The sequence below is a fragment of the Gymnoscopelus microlampas genome, assembly GCF_963454915.1.
Source record: "Gymnoscopelus microlampas genome assembly, chromosome: 6".
Taxonomy (NCBI): domain Eukaryota; kingdom Metazoa; phylum Chordata; class Actinopteri; order Myctophiformes; family Myctophidae; genus Gymnoscopelus; species Gymnoscopelus microlampas.
The window spans coordinates 54,147,316-54,166,669 of NC_139943.1; the positions used below are offsets into that span (position 1 = coordinate 54,147,316).

At 41.4% G+C, this 19,354-nt stretch overlaps 1 protein-coding gene across 1 annotated transcript in view; it reads right to left on the reverse strand.

Moving 5' to 3' along the window:
- Positions 1-821: 821 nt before the first annotated feature.
- grm8b (glutamate receptor, metabotropic 8b) overlaps positions 822-19,354 on the reverse strand; it is a gene marked incomplete at both ends in the record, with an annotated part of 492,451 nt that continues 473,918 nt past the window's right edge. Inside the window, 2 exons of the mRNA XM_084058858.1 lie at positions 822-871; positions 10,982-11,228. Of these exons, the coding sequence (XP_083914984.1) occupies positions 822-871; positions 10,982-11,228 (297 nt within the window). The remainder of the gene's footprint in view (positions 872-10,981; positions 11,229-19,354) is intronic.

Below are 19,354 nucleotides of genomic sequence, written 5' to 3' on the forward strand. Positions count from 1 at the left end.
CAGTGACAAACTCATCTCATAATGCAGCTTCAGACGGATGACATGAGACAAGAAGAATTCATTAATTTTCACAACCACAAATCATTATTATTACTTTTTTTTTTAAACGTACAATTAGAATAACATCTAACATTGTTGGTCCCAACAAACTCTTTTTTTTTTTCTTAGTATCTCTTTTTGAATTCTTATTTTTTTCTCTCGTATTTTCCGCGTCTCGTTTTGCTAGCGCGACGGTTTTGCTAGCGCGACAGTCTTTTTAAAAGTTCATGATTGGTCATGTCCGTCCGTGGCAGGCCCATGATCTGTGTCTGTAAACAGAAAAAAAAACAACCACACACACACACACACACACACACACACACACACACACACACACACACACACACACACACACACACACACACACACACACAGACATGTTTATTTAGTACAGTCGTTCTCAAAGTGGGGGTCGAAGCGGACCCTGCGAGTTCCTTACAGGTCTGTTAACTCTGAGAGTGTACAAATGGAACCCAATGGACCCGTACGGGTCCATTCGGTTCCATTTGTACGCTCTCCGAGTTATGGGGGGGGGAGTCCTTAAAATTAAAACGAACAGAGAACCACTCCGATATCCGTATGTCGCCCCCCTGCTGCGCCGTGTTTGTTGACGCGGAGCGACACCATCATCAAATGTCTTTGTGCTTGGCTGGATTAGTTCCTCAGGTTGTCTCGACTCTCTCTCTCTCGACACTTTTCCGAGTGTGGTGTGAGTGTGAAAGCAGCGCTCCGGGGGAAATCCTTTGTCATTTCCGAGGCTTTGTCGTCGTCATCAACACCCTTCAAATAGCGTGATTTGTGTAGCTGACGTATGTTGTTTTGGTTGATGGAACTGGAGGAAGAGAGAGAGAGAGAGAGAGAGAGAGACAGCAGGTTTAGTTTCCTTACAAGTCAAAGGTTTACTGACAAGTCAAAGGTCATAGTGTGCTGCTATACGCGGATTATGCCTTTTTTGTAAGGCAAACCCGGAAGTTCCCATTGCCGTTTCTTTTTTTTGGCATAGGGCTATGGATACATTAAAGGGATAGTTCACCCCCAAAAAATATATATTCTATCGATCCCCATGGACACTTGAACTCATGGATATTTTTTAGTTTTTGTCGCATTCCTAAGCCAATAATTTGATGACCAGCGGACCGGTAGGCAGCTGTTCTGGTTGGAGACACAAAGGAGACCTTTTGTGTCTCCGCTGCCGGACACCAAATTATTGGCTTAGGAATGCGACAAAAACAAAAAAAATATCCTTGAGTTCAAGTCTCCATGGGGTGACTATAATCGATAGAAAAAGTCATTTTGTGGGGTGAATTATCCCTTTAAAAGGGGCATGAAACCCCAGCTACATCAGATTAAAAACATGGCAGACTAGTTAGCAACACAGCTGCACCAAACAAATTAGTAATGAGTGTGGTTTTCCTAGGTGTGTCCAGAGCCAAGGGCATGGCTAACGTATGATAAGACGGTATTGACACTAAACTTGACCTAAAAACACACCCATTGTTAATTTGATTAGCTGTAGCTGTGTTGCTTACATCACTGTGTACATTAGTACAGTGATTATGCCTGAAGTGAAAAAAAAAAAAAAAAAAACTACAAAATCAGTGGTTTTCAAAGTCCCCCAAGGGTCCCTGAGGAGAACACAGCAAAACTGTCACTATAGCATCGCAATCGGTTTAACCATTTTGAACCCCATTTGATACTTCTGCTATTGGAAAATAGCCGATCTACAAGCTCACGACACGTGGCGGTTCGACGCGTTGTGAGCTTGTAAATCGGCTATTTTCAAGGATTCTTTTTAACTGTTGGAGCCATTTTGAAAATCAAATATTCTCTTATAAGGGTGTCCGTGGCCAAATACAGTACATATACATTTGAGGGGTCCTAGACAAGAAAATATTTGAGAACCACTGCATTAAGAAAATAATCTCTGTAGCAAACAAAGGCTTACCATAAAAGTGTTACATTTTGTTCAATACAATAATCACAAATCAAAACAGTATAAAAACAGTTTTAAAACAAATCAAGGTAGAGATATTAACGTGTAGCCTGAATGGTAACCCATCCCGGTCGCGTGAATTCACATGATCATACATTGTGAATTCATGTGACCGGGATGGTTTACCAGGATAATTAATGGGTGTTATGTCTTTGAACAAACCGTGGAAGAGAGAAGAGACCCGATTTTTCGGTATACAGTCAATCAAAATCTCAATGGTGAAAAAAAAAAAAAAGGTTCAACGTTTCTTAATTGTTACATCTTGTGTACCAGGTGCATAAGAGTACATTTGGCGAGGGAACCCGCAGAGTGAACTCACTCACTAGGCTCTATGCACAGCAGCCATATTATCACTTCCTTCACAGGTGTTACCAATGATACTAATGAAGGCTCTGTTCCATTTAGTTTAGAACAGTGGTTTCCACGACCCCCATAACTCTGAGAGTTACACACCTGTAAGGGGCCATTTGGAAGCCCATGAGGGTCCCTGGACCCCAACTGTAGACCCACTGAAAATAGCCGATTTGCAAGCTCACAACGCGTCGAACCGCCACGTGTCGTGAGCTTGTAGATCGGCTATTTTCCAATAGCAGAAGTATCAAATAGGGTTCAAAATGGTTAAACCGATTGCGATGCTATAGTGACAGTTTTGCTGTGTTCTCCTCAGGGACCCTGAGGAGAGCCCGCCATGCCCTAGCCCCAGGGTACCTCTCGGACCTCCTGGACGATTACATCCCAGAGCGGGACCTGAGGTCTTCCGACTTGGGGTTTCTCACCACCCCTCGTAGCAACAAGCGGACCCTTGGCGATAGAGCTTTCAGCGTGGCAGCCCCTGACCTCTGGAACTCTCTCCCAATGGAGATCCGCCAGATGCAAACACTGGACTCCTTCAAGTCCGCACTGAAGAGACACTTATTTACTCAAGCTTTTGGCAATTAATGTGTTTATTGTGTGTACTGTAAAGCGTCCTTGGGTTTCTGAAAGGCGCTATATAAATCCAAGTTATTATTATTATTATTACTGGTGTAACAGAGTGTTTCCAGTGAGCCAACATGCACAATATCAGCACCCTGACTCTGTTTGACCAGAATGGAACAGAGCCTTCATTAGTATCATTGGTAACACCTGTTAATGTCTTCATAATATGGCTGCTGTGAATAGAGCCTCTTACGGGTTGTTCTACTACTAAACGGGCAGCGCTCCAACACTTACTCCTGTGATCAGCGCCGTGTGACTTCTGAGATTTAAGTAAACACAGCAGGCCTTTCACAAGATGTTTTGGAACTAAGCCAATTTCCCATCGTCTCTGTCGGGTGGAAACCTCATATGTCCAAATCTGTTACTTTTCAGGATTCAAATTCAAAATCATCAAAAGTAGCAGATCTACAAGCTTGAAACGCGGCGCGAAACAACACGTTTTGAGCTTGTGGATCTGCTACTTTTGATGTTTTGTGTGACGCTATAGCGTTAATTGACGAAAAAGCAAAAAAGTTACAAAATATAGAGATAAGAGGTTTCTGCCATGTGTTAGATAAAGAGGAGTTCAGTCAGCACTATTTTTGACGAGTAAACAAGCTGACGCTGGCCTGTAACAAACTCCCACACTTCTGCTGACAGAGAGAGAGGGCTTTGAAGTCTACATTTTGAGCAGTCAACAATTTCAGATCCGTTTCCCAGGTGACTCCTTAACAAAACGGAAACATAGTAAGTTAAATCCAGGTCTCGTCCACCTATCAATCACAGGAGAGCCTTTCACATCTATACTATCAGTGCTATGGGGCGTTACATATGCAGTACATATCGCTGTTGTCGGGTAGAAAATCTTTTTCGTGAGAGTGTCACACAAAAGCAGTGAAAATAGCAGATCTACAAGCACACAACGCCTCGCGACGCGAGACGCTGTGTGCTTGTAGATTGTCTATTTTAACTATTTTAATTGTATTTTTTAATAAATAAGGAACGATTTTCCACCCGACAACAACGATAAATATATCGTTAGACTCATAGCATCATTGCCTAACCTCATGTTTTTAAGGTTTTTAGGAGAGACAAAACAAACAAGACAAATCACTTTCTGCCTGTAAGTCACCTAGATGACTTAGGCAGAAAGTCATGTTTATCTGCCTTTATTTATATCTGCCTAACTCTACTCTCCTAACACTGCTGATTCATCCTGCTTTGTCCTCTCATTGCGTCAATTGAGTCAAAAAGTTGACTTAAAATGACTTTCTAATTAAAGTAATTTTGGAATGTAACAAAGCATTCTGATTGGCTAAGTTAGGACATAGGCAATAAGGCACAATGAAGCAGCAGTGTTAGGAGAGCTAGGCAAACATGTCAATTTGACCAAAAAGTTTTAGGCAATTATGCTATGAGGCTGACAATATATATAAATAACTTTAACCCATTAAGACCGGGAACGCATGTCTGTCATTTTAGATGTCTTTGTGCTATTTTTGAAAATTTGTGCAAATATTTGAATATATATATATATTTTTAAAGGAAAACATTGTAACTCAAATCTTTGCTTCTGGGGGTCCCTATTACAAAATATTTTGAGATGGGGGTCCGTGACCAAATGCATATAATTCTGGGGGGTCCTTGACATGAAAAAGTTTGAGAGCCACTGATATAGAAACCTACGTTTTTAAAAAAAAACTGTAGAATTTAGAAGACATTTAGAATCCCCCAGAAGCAAAGATTTGAGTTACAAATGTTCGCTTTAAAAATATATATGTATTGAAAGATTTGCACAAACTTTCACGATTTTTCAAAAATAGCAGATCTACAAGCTTTTTTAAATAGCCAAAGAAATCAGAAAAGTAAAGAGATGTGTTCCCGGTCTGAATGGGTTAAATACGTTTATTGTCACATCCAAATGTGCTGATGTGCCATTTTGTTCGTTTTCATGACGTAACCACTTCAACCTTATACAGTATACTTTGTTGACCGGTGGTGATACTTGGGTCTTTTTTCACTACTACACCAAATCTCTCACAACACCACAAATGTTGAGCTTGCCGAATGTCGGCCTATTTTCACCAAATATTCGCCTATTACGTCAAAAAAGTGGACGGTACAGGGTTCAAGTGGTTAGGAAGAAGCACCATCATCAGCTAGAGACTTGCTTATGTATTTATCATTTATACTGAAAAGCTTGGAAACACATCTGTGTGCCTTGTGGGGTTGTCAAAAGTAGGGATACTTCGATACTACTTTTCGATAGCGCATGTTTAACGGGATAGTTGACCCAAATTTTTTGAATTCATGGATATTTCTTAGTTTTTGTAGCCTTCCTAAGCCAATAATTTGATGACCAGCGGACCGGTAGGCAGCGGTTCCGGTAGGAGACTCCGGAACCGCTGCCAGTCATCAAATTATTGGCTTAGGAATGTGAGAAAAACAAGAAAATATCCATGAATTCAAGTCTCCATGGGGTGACTAATAATAGGGAAAAAAAGTCATTTTGGGGGTGAACTATCCCTTTAAAACAATATGATCTCCGTTTTACATTATCGAAGCTATAAAAAACTATTAAAACAAAACTATAAAAAACTGCCCTAAAATCAGTTTTTCAACCCAAGGCTGCACAGATGAAACAAGGCGGCAGATAAAACCAACTGATCCCAGACCTGTGGCTGTACCACGTGACTATTACTATCACTGGTGGAGGCAGAGGAAAGGAGTTCTTCTGCAGCTGCACATGACGAGTGAGTGGATGTAAAAAACACAGAAACACAAGCAGCCAGAGACAAAGTTAAAAACCACTTACACCCTCTTTTTACTTAGTGAACCTGTCCTTGGGCTCTGTACTCGGTCCACTCTTTAACAACACTACTAATTGTCTTTATTGTCCCCTCAGGGATATTCATCTTCACAGTCTGTTCCAACAGAAAAACACATAACCGTAGCACACAACAATATAGCACACAACAACACAACACCAAGACAGTGCATAAAGTCCCCAGTATACACAAAAAAACGTCCCATCAGCGAGGCAGTTTGTTTAATCCATTAAAGGAGTAGTTCACCCAAAACATGACTTATTCATCATCAATTACACACCCCATGAAGCATTGAGATTTTTTTTGTTTTTGTCACATTCCTAAGCCAATAATTTGATGACGGGCGGAAAGATGCCGCCGGTCATCAATTATTGGCTTAGGAATGCGACACAAACAAAAAAAAAACTCCACGAATTCAAGGTCTCATGGGGTGTGTAATTGATAGAAAATAAGAATGTTGTGGGTGAACTACTCCTTTAAGACAGGGAAAGGCATCTGTGTCATTTTAAGATGTATTTGGCTATTCAAAAATAGCAGATATACAAGCTCATAGGTTTCTATACAAGCTCATGAGAGGTTTCTGCCGACAGCAACAATAACAGTCACATAAGTATAGAAGTGCAGAGAGAACAATGTAGAGCCTCAACGTTACTAAGGTTAAAGTATTTATGAGATTGATTAGTCACAGGGAGACCAGAGCTAAATGTAGTGGAAGAGGAAACAGGAGGAGTGTTTGTTTGTTTGTCAATATTTTGCCCGTGAGGCGGATGATGCACAATGGGGACAATACAGGAGGGAACACACTCATTCTCACCAAGGTTACCATAGTTTGGGATTTTTTTCATTATAGTTTAGTTTTAGTTTGTTTAGATTTTTTCTTTTTCTAATTCAGTTAGTTTTGATTAGTTTTTAGACCAGATTTGCTAGTTATTTTTTTGTTTTTTAAACTGCTTGGTTTTAGTAGTTTTAGTTTTTTTCATACTTTATTTGCCAGGCGCAGGATTCAGAAGGGTCAGAATAAGTATTGCGTGATAATAATAATTACGTAAAACTTTGCATCAAGATTTCACATCAGCCCCAACATGCTTATACAAATATATTTACAAAAACTAAAACAAAGGGAATTTTAACAATAATTTCAGTTAGTTTTAGGTAGTTTTGTAAACGCAAAATGCAGTTTCAGTTATCGTTTGTTGTCTCCGCCAGGCCAGGCATGGCGATTACCCCCTGTCTGTCCGTCCGCCCGTCCGTCCGTCCGTGTGTGTGTGTGTGAGTGTGTGTCCTGTCCGTGTGTTACCAGCTAATCTCCGGCACCGTTGGCCCGCTCGCTGCGAAACTGTACACACACACTCCCTCGATGCCAATTCTGATTTTTTTCACATGGGAATGTTATAGCGCCACCAGGACGCCGATTTGTGCAAAACCCATTTTTTTTTACATTACCCCTACAGATTATATCCAAACATCATGCAAATTTGTACACAGTATCTCTATAGTCATGTGATCAACCCGGATCTGCCCGATTTCCCATATTCCATCCTGATTGGCTAAGGTTGGCTTCCAAAGTTTACAGGATTGGTCCGTTTTGAACAAAATGCCTCAAATCATGAACACAGCTTAAAATTTTCGTAAAATTTCACACGCACATTCCCACTAGGCCGAGGAAGAAATGCCACCCATTTGACATTGGCCTGTTATAGCGCCACCAGCAGGTCTAATTTAGCAAAACACATTTTTGGAACAAAATGCCTCAAATCATGAATGCAGTGTCCGATTGCCGTGAAAGGCCTAAGAAGAAATGGCACCCGTTTCACATTGGCCTGTTATAGCGCCACCAGGAGGCCACAATAACGTACCTGACCTGGCGGAGACCTGTGCTCCGAGGAGCACTTTTTCTAGTTTGTTTTGTTTTTTCAGTTAACTTTTTTTTAAATTTTAGTTTTCGTTATTTATTTATTTTGTTGAAAAAGGGGCTTCACAGTTAAGTTCAGATGGTAATGGTCAATGGCTGTGTACAAAATCAGAGCAATTGCTTGCTCCAGCCACTGAGGAGAACCGGGTAACTTCACCACTACAGACAGCAGCTTCACCACGACAGAGGTTACTCAAATTATAGGAGGATGTGCTGTACATTTTGTTAAAATAAGTGTTAAATAGCTATATTTTCTGATAGTAATCATTGCTATAGAGTGTTTGTTCAGTAACACAGGGGTCTCCTCTGTGTCTCTACAACTCTTTATTAGCAAACAAATACATGCTCACAACGCATCGCAACGTGTTGTGTGCTTGTCGATAGAAGTACATATAAGGCTAAAGTGGTTAATGCATTTTTTGTGATAATCAAAATCTACAAAGTAACTAGTAACTGAATATAAAACAATATTTGCCTCTGAGATGTGGTGGAGTAGAAGTCAAAGTATATGGAAATACTACAGTAAAGTAAAGTACTTGAGAAAATGTACTTGTTTTGTTTTGTATGTTACTTTCCACCACTGTGTGGTGCCCAGGGCTCCTGGCCTGGGCTTTTTCTGTTTTTTTTTTTTCTGCCAGAATGTTTTCTCAATAAATTGTCAACACTTCATCCTGTATGGATATTAATATTTTCCATAATAATACCAATTTCATCCAATCAGGGGAGAGAACTCATACAGGATACAGGATAAACAAGTGTAATTGGAAGTGATGAAGCAAAAATAATTGCTAAATTGAAACGTTCAAACAATTGTGGCTAATAAAACTGATAAACTGATTAGATGAAATTGGATTTTACAGCAGGAGAGACAGAGATACCCATGTTATTCAACAAACTATCAGAATATAGAGCTTTGACTATTTAACAAAGAACTTTTAGTTTTAACCAAAACATATCACTTGCACTACCTTTAATTAAGTGCACACTTAATTGGCTACATTTGAACGTAGCCGATCTACAAGTTCACACCGCATTGCAAAGCGTTATGAGCTTGTAGATCAGCTATTTCCAAAAGTGTTTTTATAGCTACATATTGAACTTGTGATATGGGACATTCTGCATAATGAGTACTTTTACTTTTGGGTACTTTAAGATGCCAATACTTTTGTATGTACTTTTACTTACAGTAAGTACATTTTTATGACTATTTTTTAAGTTTGTTTTACCTCTACATTGCGGTATGAATACTTTTACTTAAGTAAAAAACTCAGAGTACTTCTTCCATCACTGCTTTCGGGGCAAAGCTACGCTAATGTTAACAGCTATTGTTTATCTCAGTCCGTGACTAATGTAGCAGGTCAGCTTGGGCACTGTTTAATTAATGTCACTGACACCCGTCAAGTGAATCACGCTGTGCTGTGGCACACAGTGACAGCTGTTGTTAGACAACAACATGTGTATCCAACACAACTTTATTACTTTGACCTCATCGACCACCGCCAGTCTCGAAACAACAAGCCATTATTATTATTAAGCTCAATTTAAACGCCATCATCTCAAAGATAACAATGCGTCGCAGTTCTAGTCGGCATGTTTACGCTGTTGTGTGACGGAGTAGTAATAATGCTTTAATTGGTATTGACCAGGCGGAAGCAAGATAACTGGACCATGTGCAAATGTAGAATATCTGTGTGGATCTCTGTCTTGGCGTTTGTTAAAGGGATAGTTCATCCAAAAAAATACTTTTTATATCGATTAGTCACCCCATGGAGACTTGAATTCATGGGTATTTATTTTGTTTTTGTCACATTCCTAAGCCAATAATTTAATGACCAGCGGACCGGTAGGCAGCGGTTCCGGAAGGAGACACAAAAGGAGACTCTTTGTGTCTCCTACCGGAACCGCTGCCGGTCATAAAATTATTGGCTTAGGAATGCTACAAAGACAAAAACAAAAATACCCATGAATTCAAGTCTCCATGGGGTGACTAATCGATAGAAAAATAAGTCATTTTGGGGGTGAACTATCCCTTTAAGTGTTATTGCGTCTACAAGAGAAACAAGAGAAACACAAAATATGACCAAAAGTACAAACATACTGATATTCTTGCTGTTGTACGTATCCTTCATTTATATAGCAGTGTTATTATTTTATTTCATTTAATGTATCCTTATATACAGTAGAAACCCACTGAGAACACTGTAATGTGTTTACGAGTGAAGGAACAAGCAAACACTCACAGTTTTGTAATTAACATTATTACTAATGTGCTGCTATGTGTTGTTGTTCAGTGACTGTTTCAGTACCAGCACTGTGTACAGGACAGGTTACTAATAAAAACAAGAAGAATCATACTATTTTTTCTTTTCTAATTGCTGTGGTGGAAAGAAGTACTGAGTATATTTTTTTAATACTAGTTTCATATCAAAGTTTAAATTATGGTAACCCAACCCTAGTCAGTGGTGGAAAGTAGCCATGTACATTTACTCGAGTACTGTACTTAAGTACAATTTTGAGGTGCATTTCTACGGCATACTTACTGCACTACTTCTCAGAGGCAAATGTTGTACTTCCTCCATGACATTTTTTTTTGTTGAAAAAAGTTACTTTGTAGATTTAGATTAATATCACAAAACATACATTCAGTCCTATTTTATACTTCATCCATATGAAAATAGCAGATCTACAAGCTCACAACGCATCGTGATGCAACATGCTTTGATCATGGCAGATCTGCTATTTTCTTCATTAACTCATTCAGTGCCAATGACGCCTTTGGCGTGTTTTGGGGTTTTCGGTGTTTTTCCACTAGATGGCGCTGTTCGCTGACACATGAGTGACCATTTCATACTCAGACACACAGATCCAGCAGATCACGTGATCCCAAGATTTCCTCTTCCATTCACTTCCTTGTTAATCGATTTCGAAAAAAAGAATGTATCTCGCCTCCCTGGTTTTACTTTGCATTTTTGACGAGACATGCTATATTCAACGGTCTATAACAAGTGCACGGGGGGTTGCGATGATATATATTTTTTTTTTGTGGAAGCACGGTGAAACCCTCTGTGTTTAGCTACTATTGGGGGCTCGATCATACTGGAGATAAATATTCTGTGACTAGTTGAAAGGTAAGTAAAAAATCTTCCACCACTGACCCAAGTGTGTGAACTTTTGAGGCATACATCGTAGCTGCTCTACACAAATGCATCAGATGACCACTAGGGGGGCGTGCGTGCAAGAGTGGACTCTTACCGCTGGCCTCCACGCCCTCGCACAGCTCCGTCTTCACCTCGCCGTTGGGCCGCTCGGACGCCAGCTGGGAGAGCTTGCTGGTCATGGTGGCCGCCGTGACGATGGCCTTGAAGCTGCGCTTGCGCTTGGGCACGTTCTGCTCCGGGTGGAAGATGATGACGTAGACCTTGGGCATATAGAGCATCCCCAGAGACACCGAGGCGCTCAGGCTGAGCGACACGGTCAGCGTGGCCGTCTGGATGTACATCTGAGGAGGAGAGAGAGAGAGATGGAAGGATGGCTTTATTGCTTTATTGATCCCATGGGGGGGGGGGGGGGATTTCGGTCGCCCAGAGGCAGGACAGCAGCTAAGAGTTACAGATACAGAGAAAGTACTGTCGGATACAGCAATACAAAGGTAATAAATAGCATTAAGAACCACCATCAATAAAAGTATACAAAATCCGTGGGGGAATTTCAGTTGCCCAGACGCAGCAACAGCAGCTGAATAGTTAACTGAAGGAATAGTTCACACAAAAAAAAATACTTATTTTCTGTCAATTACACACCCCATGAAGCCTTGAATTCATGGAGATTTTGTTTGTTTTTGTTGCATTCCTAAGCCAATAATTTGATGACCAGGTATATTTCCGGTAGGAGACACAAAGAGTCTCCTTTGAGTCTCCTACCAGATACTTTTAGCATCTTTCCGCTGGTCATCAAATGATTGGCTTAGGAATGCGACAAGAACAAATAATCACCATGAATTCAAGGCTTCATGGGGTGTGTAATTGATAGAAAACAAGTCATTTTTGGGATGAACTACTCCTTTAAGAGTTGCAAAGTTACACATACAGAGTAAGGAAAGTACTGTCAGATACAGTAAGCTACATGCAATACAAAGGTAACGAAAACAATAAGAAGCACCATCAATAGCAGTATATACTGTACAACTATCCTGCACTATGCAGAAAAACAACAACACCAGGTTACAACGTAATCTCAGTGTCCCACGGCCAGAACAAAAAAACTGTGCAACCAGTACAATCAGTGCAATGCGAAGAAAAGTTGACCATGTCAACAGTGCAAACAGTATACTGTAGTACGCTGCAGTATGATCAAGTAGGGCTTTAATTGACGAAAAAACACAAAAAGTTAGAATATGGAGATAAGAGGTCTCTGCCCGACAGCAACTATGTCCAGGTGGAACAGATGGAGTGATGAAGAGGGGGGAAAGGAGGGGGGAGGGCGGTTAGAGAGAGGACCATGTGCTTCACAGGGACAGCTGGTAGAGGGAGTTGGGGTGCGTCTTTTACGTCATTCTTTCTCAAACTGTTTTCATTTCAACGAGCTCCCAGTTTCATATCGTCACTGTAGGGCAGACAACCTTGTATATGCATATGTCAACTTCGAATTGCACAAAAGTAAAGTGCGAAAATAGCAGCGTGAGCTTGTAGATCTGCTATTTCAGCCGTTTCTGAAAAACGACGATCCATTTCCTGAAAAGGCTCGCTGTATTGGTTCTGAAAGAGGGGTCCGGGGACCAGACGGACCCCGCAACAACCCCTGGGGGTCCGGAGTCCTGTTTCCAGGATCCGGGGTCCGCTGTTTTCGGAAGACCGATTTCAGAGTGGGCGGGGGTGGCGCATCTGAACCAGAGGGAGGCGGGGTCAATCCTAAAGGACATCACCACGACCATGAGCGCCTAGTATCAAAACCACCGTTTAGGTGATCACCCTATCACCTAAGAGGTGATGAGGTGATCAGCTCAGTTGGTAGCATGCATGGGCCTTAAGACATTCACTGTACTGTACATGTATAGACTTTCAACTACAATCCATATTTCTCTCTCAATGAGTTCCACTTTCCACTTTACAGGTGATTCTGTCTGGGGCGTCATGCACACACTGTAGCAACATGACATTCGATTGGTCTACCCTTGGGGAGACAGACATGCATAGATAGATCAATCCGATCTCACACAACTTAGTATACATTGCACGGAGTGTCAGTCCGTGCATAGACAACTGGAAAACCCGAAAATCCGTGCATAGCCGCCTCGCATCTCCCCCATTGACTAAACCATTTCGGAGGCGCGCAGTCTCAAGCTTACTCAGCGCCTGAGCCTATACTCAGCGCCGTTTGAGTTATGTAGGCTACCGATAAGCACAGAATCGTACATTTTGTTGTGGGGACTGCTCTGCTTCCGGGTTGCAACCGGTTACGCCCAACGTGGGACTCGGCGTACATATGCACAGATTTTTGGGTTTTCTAGGCGACTATGCACGGATTTACGTGCACTTGGTCCGTGCAATGTATACTAACGTGTGTGAGATCAGGCTGGATAGATAGACATATCATAGAAACCTTGTATGTCCAAAACCATTGCTTTTTTATTATTATTTTAAAAACATTTAAAGTTCTGAGTAGAGCCTTCAGCACCATGGGCAGCTCATAGCCTCATACATGTCAAACTACTGGGAGGACTCCTGAACAAGGACTTCGGAAAGCACTGTTGTAAAATACCCAGAGCCAGGAAGGAGTTTTGTTAATGTACCCTAATCAACTTTTTGGCACATGAACAAAGCCTCTTTTGTTTTTGTTGGTGTTGTTGGTGTTCGAGCAGCACGTCCACAGCGGCTACTCTGTACTCTCTGACACATACGCTCTGAGAATCTGCTCAGTCTTCAGAGTGCTCTGGCGGTGGACGGACGGGGACGGCGGTGGTCAGTAAAAAAACACACCTGTGCTTGCGGAGTGTGTAGAATGTGTTGTCGCTTCGCGCTCTCCGTGTCCGTCAGTGCTTCCTATCACCGCATAATAAACAACCAGCTTACTGGCAGTTCATCAGCTCGTCTGACTCGCCTCGTTTAGCACACGTTTAGCCTCGTCTAGGAGGACATTTAGCAATTACTTCTTTACAACCGTTGTTGTTTCCATCGCTGTTTGGGAGTAAACGCACCGGACAATCTGGCTTCTGAGTATGGGATGGGTCAGTTCATCTATTAGGGCTGCAGTGCACAGGTTTTCTTTAACGGTAACACAAACTGACTGCTCTGAATTTAGCTACGACCAGAGAGCACTATTTCCGAAACGCACACCGACACGATTGTCTCTGTCGGGATGGAAACCTCGCATGTCCAGAACTGTTACGGTTTTCCGGATTCAAATTCAAAAACAGCAAAAGTAGCAGATCTGCAAGCTCGAAACGCGTCGCTTCGCGCCGCGTTTCGAGCTTGTAGATCTGCTACTTTTTGTGCGACGCTGTAGTATGATCAAGTAGGGGCGTTCATTCACGAAAAAATACAAAAGGTTAGAATATGTGCTTAAAGTGCAATCTAAATGCACCATTTACCATTTACCAATATGGAGATATGAAGTATCTAGCCCAACAGCAATGATATTCACATCCTGTTGGGATCATGTTTAAGTATAGAGCTGTGGTTGTTAAACCTATCAGTCAGACACGCACACAGGAGCGTACTGTTGCTTACTTCACCAGACAAACGTTCTTGCACTTCACTTATCACACACACACACACACACACACACACAGCCTGCTTCCTGTGAGCAGTCACACTCTCACAAGTGCTGTAGTATTTGTGAGATTCTCTCAAACACCACAAAGCCACGGGAGAACCTAGTCAGCCCACTCAGTAAGAGAGGAACTTCAGCAGCACGGACAGCAGCCACAGACATCACTGTGCTTCAGGGTCTCACTCTCTCTCGCACGCACGCACGCACACGCACACACACACACACACACACACACACACACACAGGCGTCACTTCCTCACAGTGTAGTGGAACCCCCAGCCAGCCAGCTGTCAGAATGCCCACAATGCACCTGCTCACACACAACGCTCCACACACACACACACACACACACACACACACACACACACACACACACACACACACACACACACACACACACACACACACACACACACACACACACACAACGCCACTGTTGCGGAGAGGAGACCAGCCCCCTGTAACCATGGTAACTGGCGAAGAAGAAAAAAAAGGCGAGGGAGGCGCGCCTTAATAGCTCTCTCTCTCTCATCATCGAGCGTTAAACTGACAGTGCTGGGGGGGGGGGGGGGGTCTACATGTATACCTGTTTCACTAACTCTGAAAAAGACTGGTCCAAGCGTTGTTCCGTTGCCGATGTGCCGATTTTTTTTTCAAGATTGTTTTGAAAATATCAGATCTACAAGCTTGTTTATCTGCAATTTTCAAATATCCGACGCATAGGTTTAAAGCCCTAATGTGGCCTATAGTCGCTTAGGGCTTGTTTTCATAGACCCAGTCTATTCTGGCAACCAGTGTTATGAGCCCTCTTTCCTTTTTTTGTTATGATTCTGCCTTTTTTTTTTGCAGTTTGGCTCCAAAGCACCAAAGACGGAGGATGTGATTGTGCGTTAGTTTTGTCTTTTTGTAGTAACTGAAAGTTTGTTAACACATTGCCTGCCAGTGGTTTTCTAGAGCAGTCTGTAGCCTCTGCCAGAGTTTTGAACGATTTTGGTACCTTTTCAAGCCACAGAATATTTTTCTCCAGTATGATTGATCCCCAGAAAATTCCTAATACAGATGAGATTCTGGTGTGGGTTCACAATGTCAACGAGGTCATTGTGACCTCGTTGCCATGTGTTGTTTGAATATATCTCAAAACCAGTAGTTTTAAACCAAAAAACAATGTGAATTGTTTTTCCGTTTGAATTTTAACATTGAAGTGAATGGAGCAGCAAATCTTTGAACATTTTTAAGCTCCTAATTCGTTCATAATTCGAAAAGGGTTGAAATTATAAAAAAAAAAAAAAAAAAAAAAAAATGACTCACCACCCCCAAAGCATAGAGATCCAGAAACTGCTTTTCATTTAGTGTCCGTAAGAAACTGACTTTGCAATTAACCCATTAAGACCGGGAACGCATCTGTGCCATTTTAGATTTCTTTGGCTATTCAAAAAATAGCAGATATATAAAATAATGCTTATAGCTTATAGGTGACAAGCGGACCCTTGGCGATAGAGCTTTCAGCGTGGTAGCCCCTGACCTCTGGAACTCTCTCCCAATGGAGATTCGCCAGACACCTTATACCGGACTCTTTCAAGTTCGCACTGAAGAGACACTTATTTACTCAGGCTTTTGGCAATTAATTTGTTCATTTTGTGTACTGTAAAGGCGGTTTCTGAAAGGCGCTATATAAATTCAAGTTATTATTATTAAAAATCTAAAAGGTATTTGGCCAAAGTATATAGGTTTGAAGTGGTTAATGTTTGTTTTGTAAAAAATAATCTAAATCTACAAAGTAACTAGTAACTAACGTTTTCAAATCATTGTAGTGGAGTAAAAGTACAATATTTGTCTCTGAGATGTACTGGAGTAAAACATTTAATATACTCCAGAAAAGTAAAAAAAATACCTCAAAAGTGTACAGGACTTGAGTACATGTACTTACTTAGTTACTTTCCACCACTGACATTGTGTGTCTTCACGGGAACAGACAAGCATACACCGTGGCGCGCTGCAGCACCCATGTGAGCTTGTAGATCTGCCATTTCCGGTGCGAAACAAACTAAGTATAAATCAAAGTCGTCAGAGGAGAACGGAGCCGAAAAAACAGATGGTTGAGTTTCCCCGGGAGTCCACACACACACACACGCACACACGCGCACACGCACACACACACACACACACACACACACACACACACACACACAATCTACGGTAGTGGAGGGGATTGAGGCTCCGCGGCGAGGAAATCATTATGAAAATGTATTGTTGTCGACACCGGAGCATGAAGCCGTTTGTGGGGCTTCTGAGAAAACAAACTCTACTGTGATTCATTTATTCACCGGCTCAAACAAAACAGCTATTCCAAACCCAGTGGTACGGTATATACGTGCGGTTCAAGGACCTATAAAAAGGTTTTTGTCTAGGCGACGGACGTGTGAAGTGAACTCAGGGCAGAGAATGAAGTCCAAATGCTACAGTATATTGTTTTGCTGCCTTGTTCACCATTTCTCTGTGTTAGCAACACACTGTACAACTGCTGCTGTAATCTTCTGATCCAACATTCTAAGCACTCTGCTTGTAAGTTAGTTAGGGGCTTCCTGTCAACAGAAAGCTGCCAGTGCCTTTCTGCCAGAGGTCGAAAAAGTACTCCCAATTGTTACTTAAGTAAAAGTATCAATATAAAAAATATCTTTTACAAGTAAAAGTCCGGAATTCAAAATGTACCTGAGTAAAAGTACAAAAGTATTGGCATTAAAATGTACTTAAAAGTACCAAAAGTAAAAGCACTCATTATGCAGAATGTCTGTCAAATGTATACAAAATATTTTAAAAATAGCCGATCTGCAAGCTCACAATGCGTCGCATCGCGACGCATTGTGAGCTTGTAGATCGGCTATTTTCAAATGGCCGAAATGTATATAGTGCTGAAGTGGTTACCGTATGTCTTGTAATAATAATCAATTAATAACTAAAGTTTTCAAATAAACGTAGTGGAGTAAAAATACTATATTTGGATCCAAGATGTAGTGGAGTGTAAGTAAAAGTATTGGAAATTGGAAATACTCAAGTAAAGTACAAATGCCTCAAAATTGTACTTAAGTACAGTACTTGAGTAAAATGAATTTACTTAGTTACTTTACACCACTGCCGATAGGGACAAAATCATACCTCACATCCCTCCTAGTCAACATGTGACCCGGTCAAATCCGTCCAAAGCCCCTCCCTCTTTTGCCATCTTCGGAGGGAGAATGCGTTGGTGGAAAATGGGGGGGCGGGGGGGGGGGGGGGGGGGGGGGGGGGGGGGGCGATACGGCAGCTAATTATATACAGATTTTGTCAGGTTTTCCTGCTGAGCTACACTCAACATTACAAGTCTAATCTCTAAGTAATTCTGGTAAATTAATAGTGGAAAGACTATTAGTTCACTGGAAAGCTCCGGAACTACTGATATGGCCGAGACTAGGGAGGGAGGGAGAAGGGTGGGGGGAGAAGGGTGGGGGGAGAAGGGTGGGGGGAGAAGGGGGCGGGGCGGGGGGTTGGAAAACGCTGTCTCAGCTGTTACAAAACACTTCATTTCCTTTCATTGAGGGAAGTCGTTATGTTAACCAGAAAATGTATTACTGAGGCCTGTGATGCCATGTATTATTATGATAATAATAATGTTTCCCCAAAGGCGTTGCTGTTATCAGTCGTGAACTGTGATCACTCAATCATTCACCCATTCATGAACCGCTATAGGTCCGTTACATGTCCAATCACGTGCCTGCATGCAAATTAGGTTGCTGAGGGGTGGCGGTGCCTCGTCCAATCACGTGGTTTTATATAAATCAAGTTCAAATGAAGTTCAGTCAGCAGTGGCTTTCGAGTACAACACACAGTAAAAGTATCAATACCACAACGTAGAAATACTCAGTTACAAGTAAAAGTCCGGTATTTATACTTTACTTAAGTAAAATTTGTAAATTACAAAGTTATCGGCATCTGCCTTACGTTCCACGTTCGAGCGTGGAACAGTAAGACTGGACTTGTGGTCTTGAAAGAAAAGGATGCACATTCATGAAGTGAGTTTTTGCTATTTTAATGTTGTTTTGACAGGCAGCCTCTGTGGATAGCTTTAAAGCACGGCTCAAGACCTTTTTCTTCACTCTTGCTTTTGGTTGATTTTTAAATCTCTGTGTCGTTAGTCATGTCCTCACTGTTTTGCCTGATTCACTGCCTTTTGCTATTATTTTAATGTTGTTTCATGCTTTTTATTTTCTTTTTTTGCTTTATTGTTAAATTAGTTGTACTTTTTCTGTAATTGTATTCTTGCTCTGTAAAGCACTTTGAGCTGCATTTTATGACATGAAAGGTGTTATACAAATAAAGTTTAATATTATTATTGTTGTCGTTTTCAAATAATTGCAGTGGAGTACAAAGTACAATATTTGCCTCAGACGTAGTGGAGCAGAAGTATAAAGCATTGAAAAATGAAATTACTAGTATAACATACCACAAAATTGTACTAAGTGCAGTACTTGAGTAAATGTACTTAGTTACTTTCCACCACTGCTTTCGGGTAAAACACACGACCCCCTTCATGACCCCCACACAACACAAAACCACCTACACATTGAACACATCTTTGCCGTTGGAAAATGTAATACTTCACCTTGGTTCAAATAAAAACAGTGTTATCTTGTTATTTCCCAAACCACTGTATCAAAATAAATACTGTTGTTGACCTTCTGTTGGCATAATTCTGCCACACAGGCTACAGTCACTGGCACAGAACAATTGTAGAGTCCCATGGCGTCCCTATTCTAGAAATGTCATAAAAGAGGCAAACACTGGGTAAACATTCGCCAGAAATAGATCTATTTTTCGGTGAAG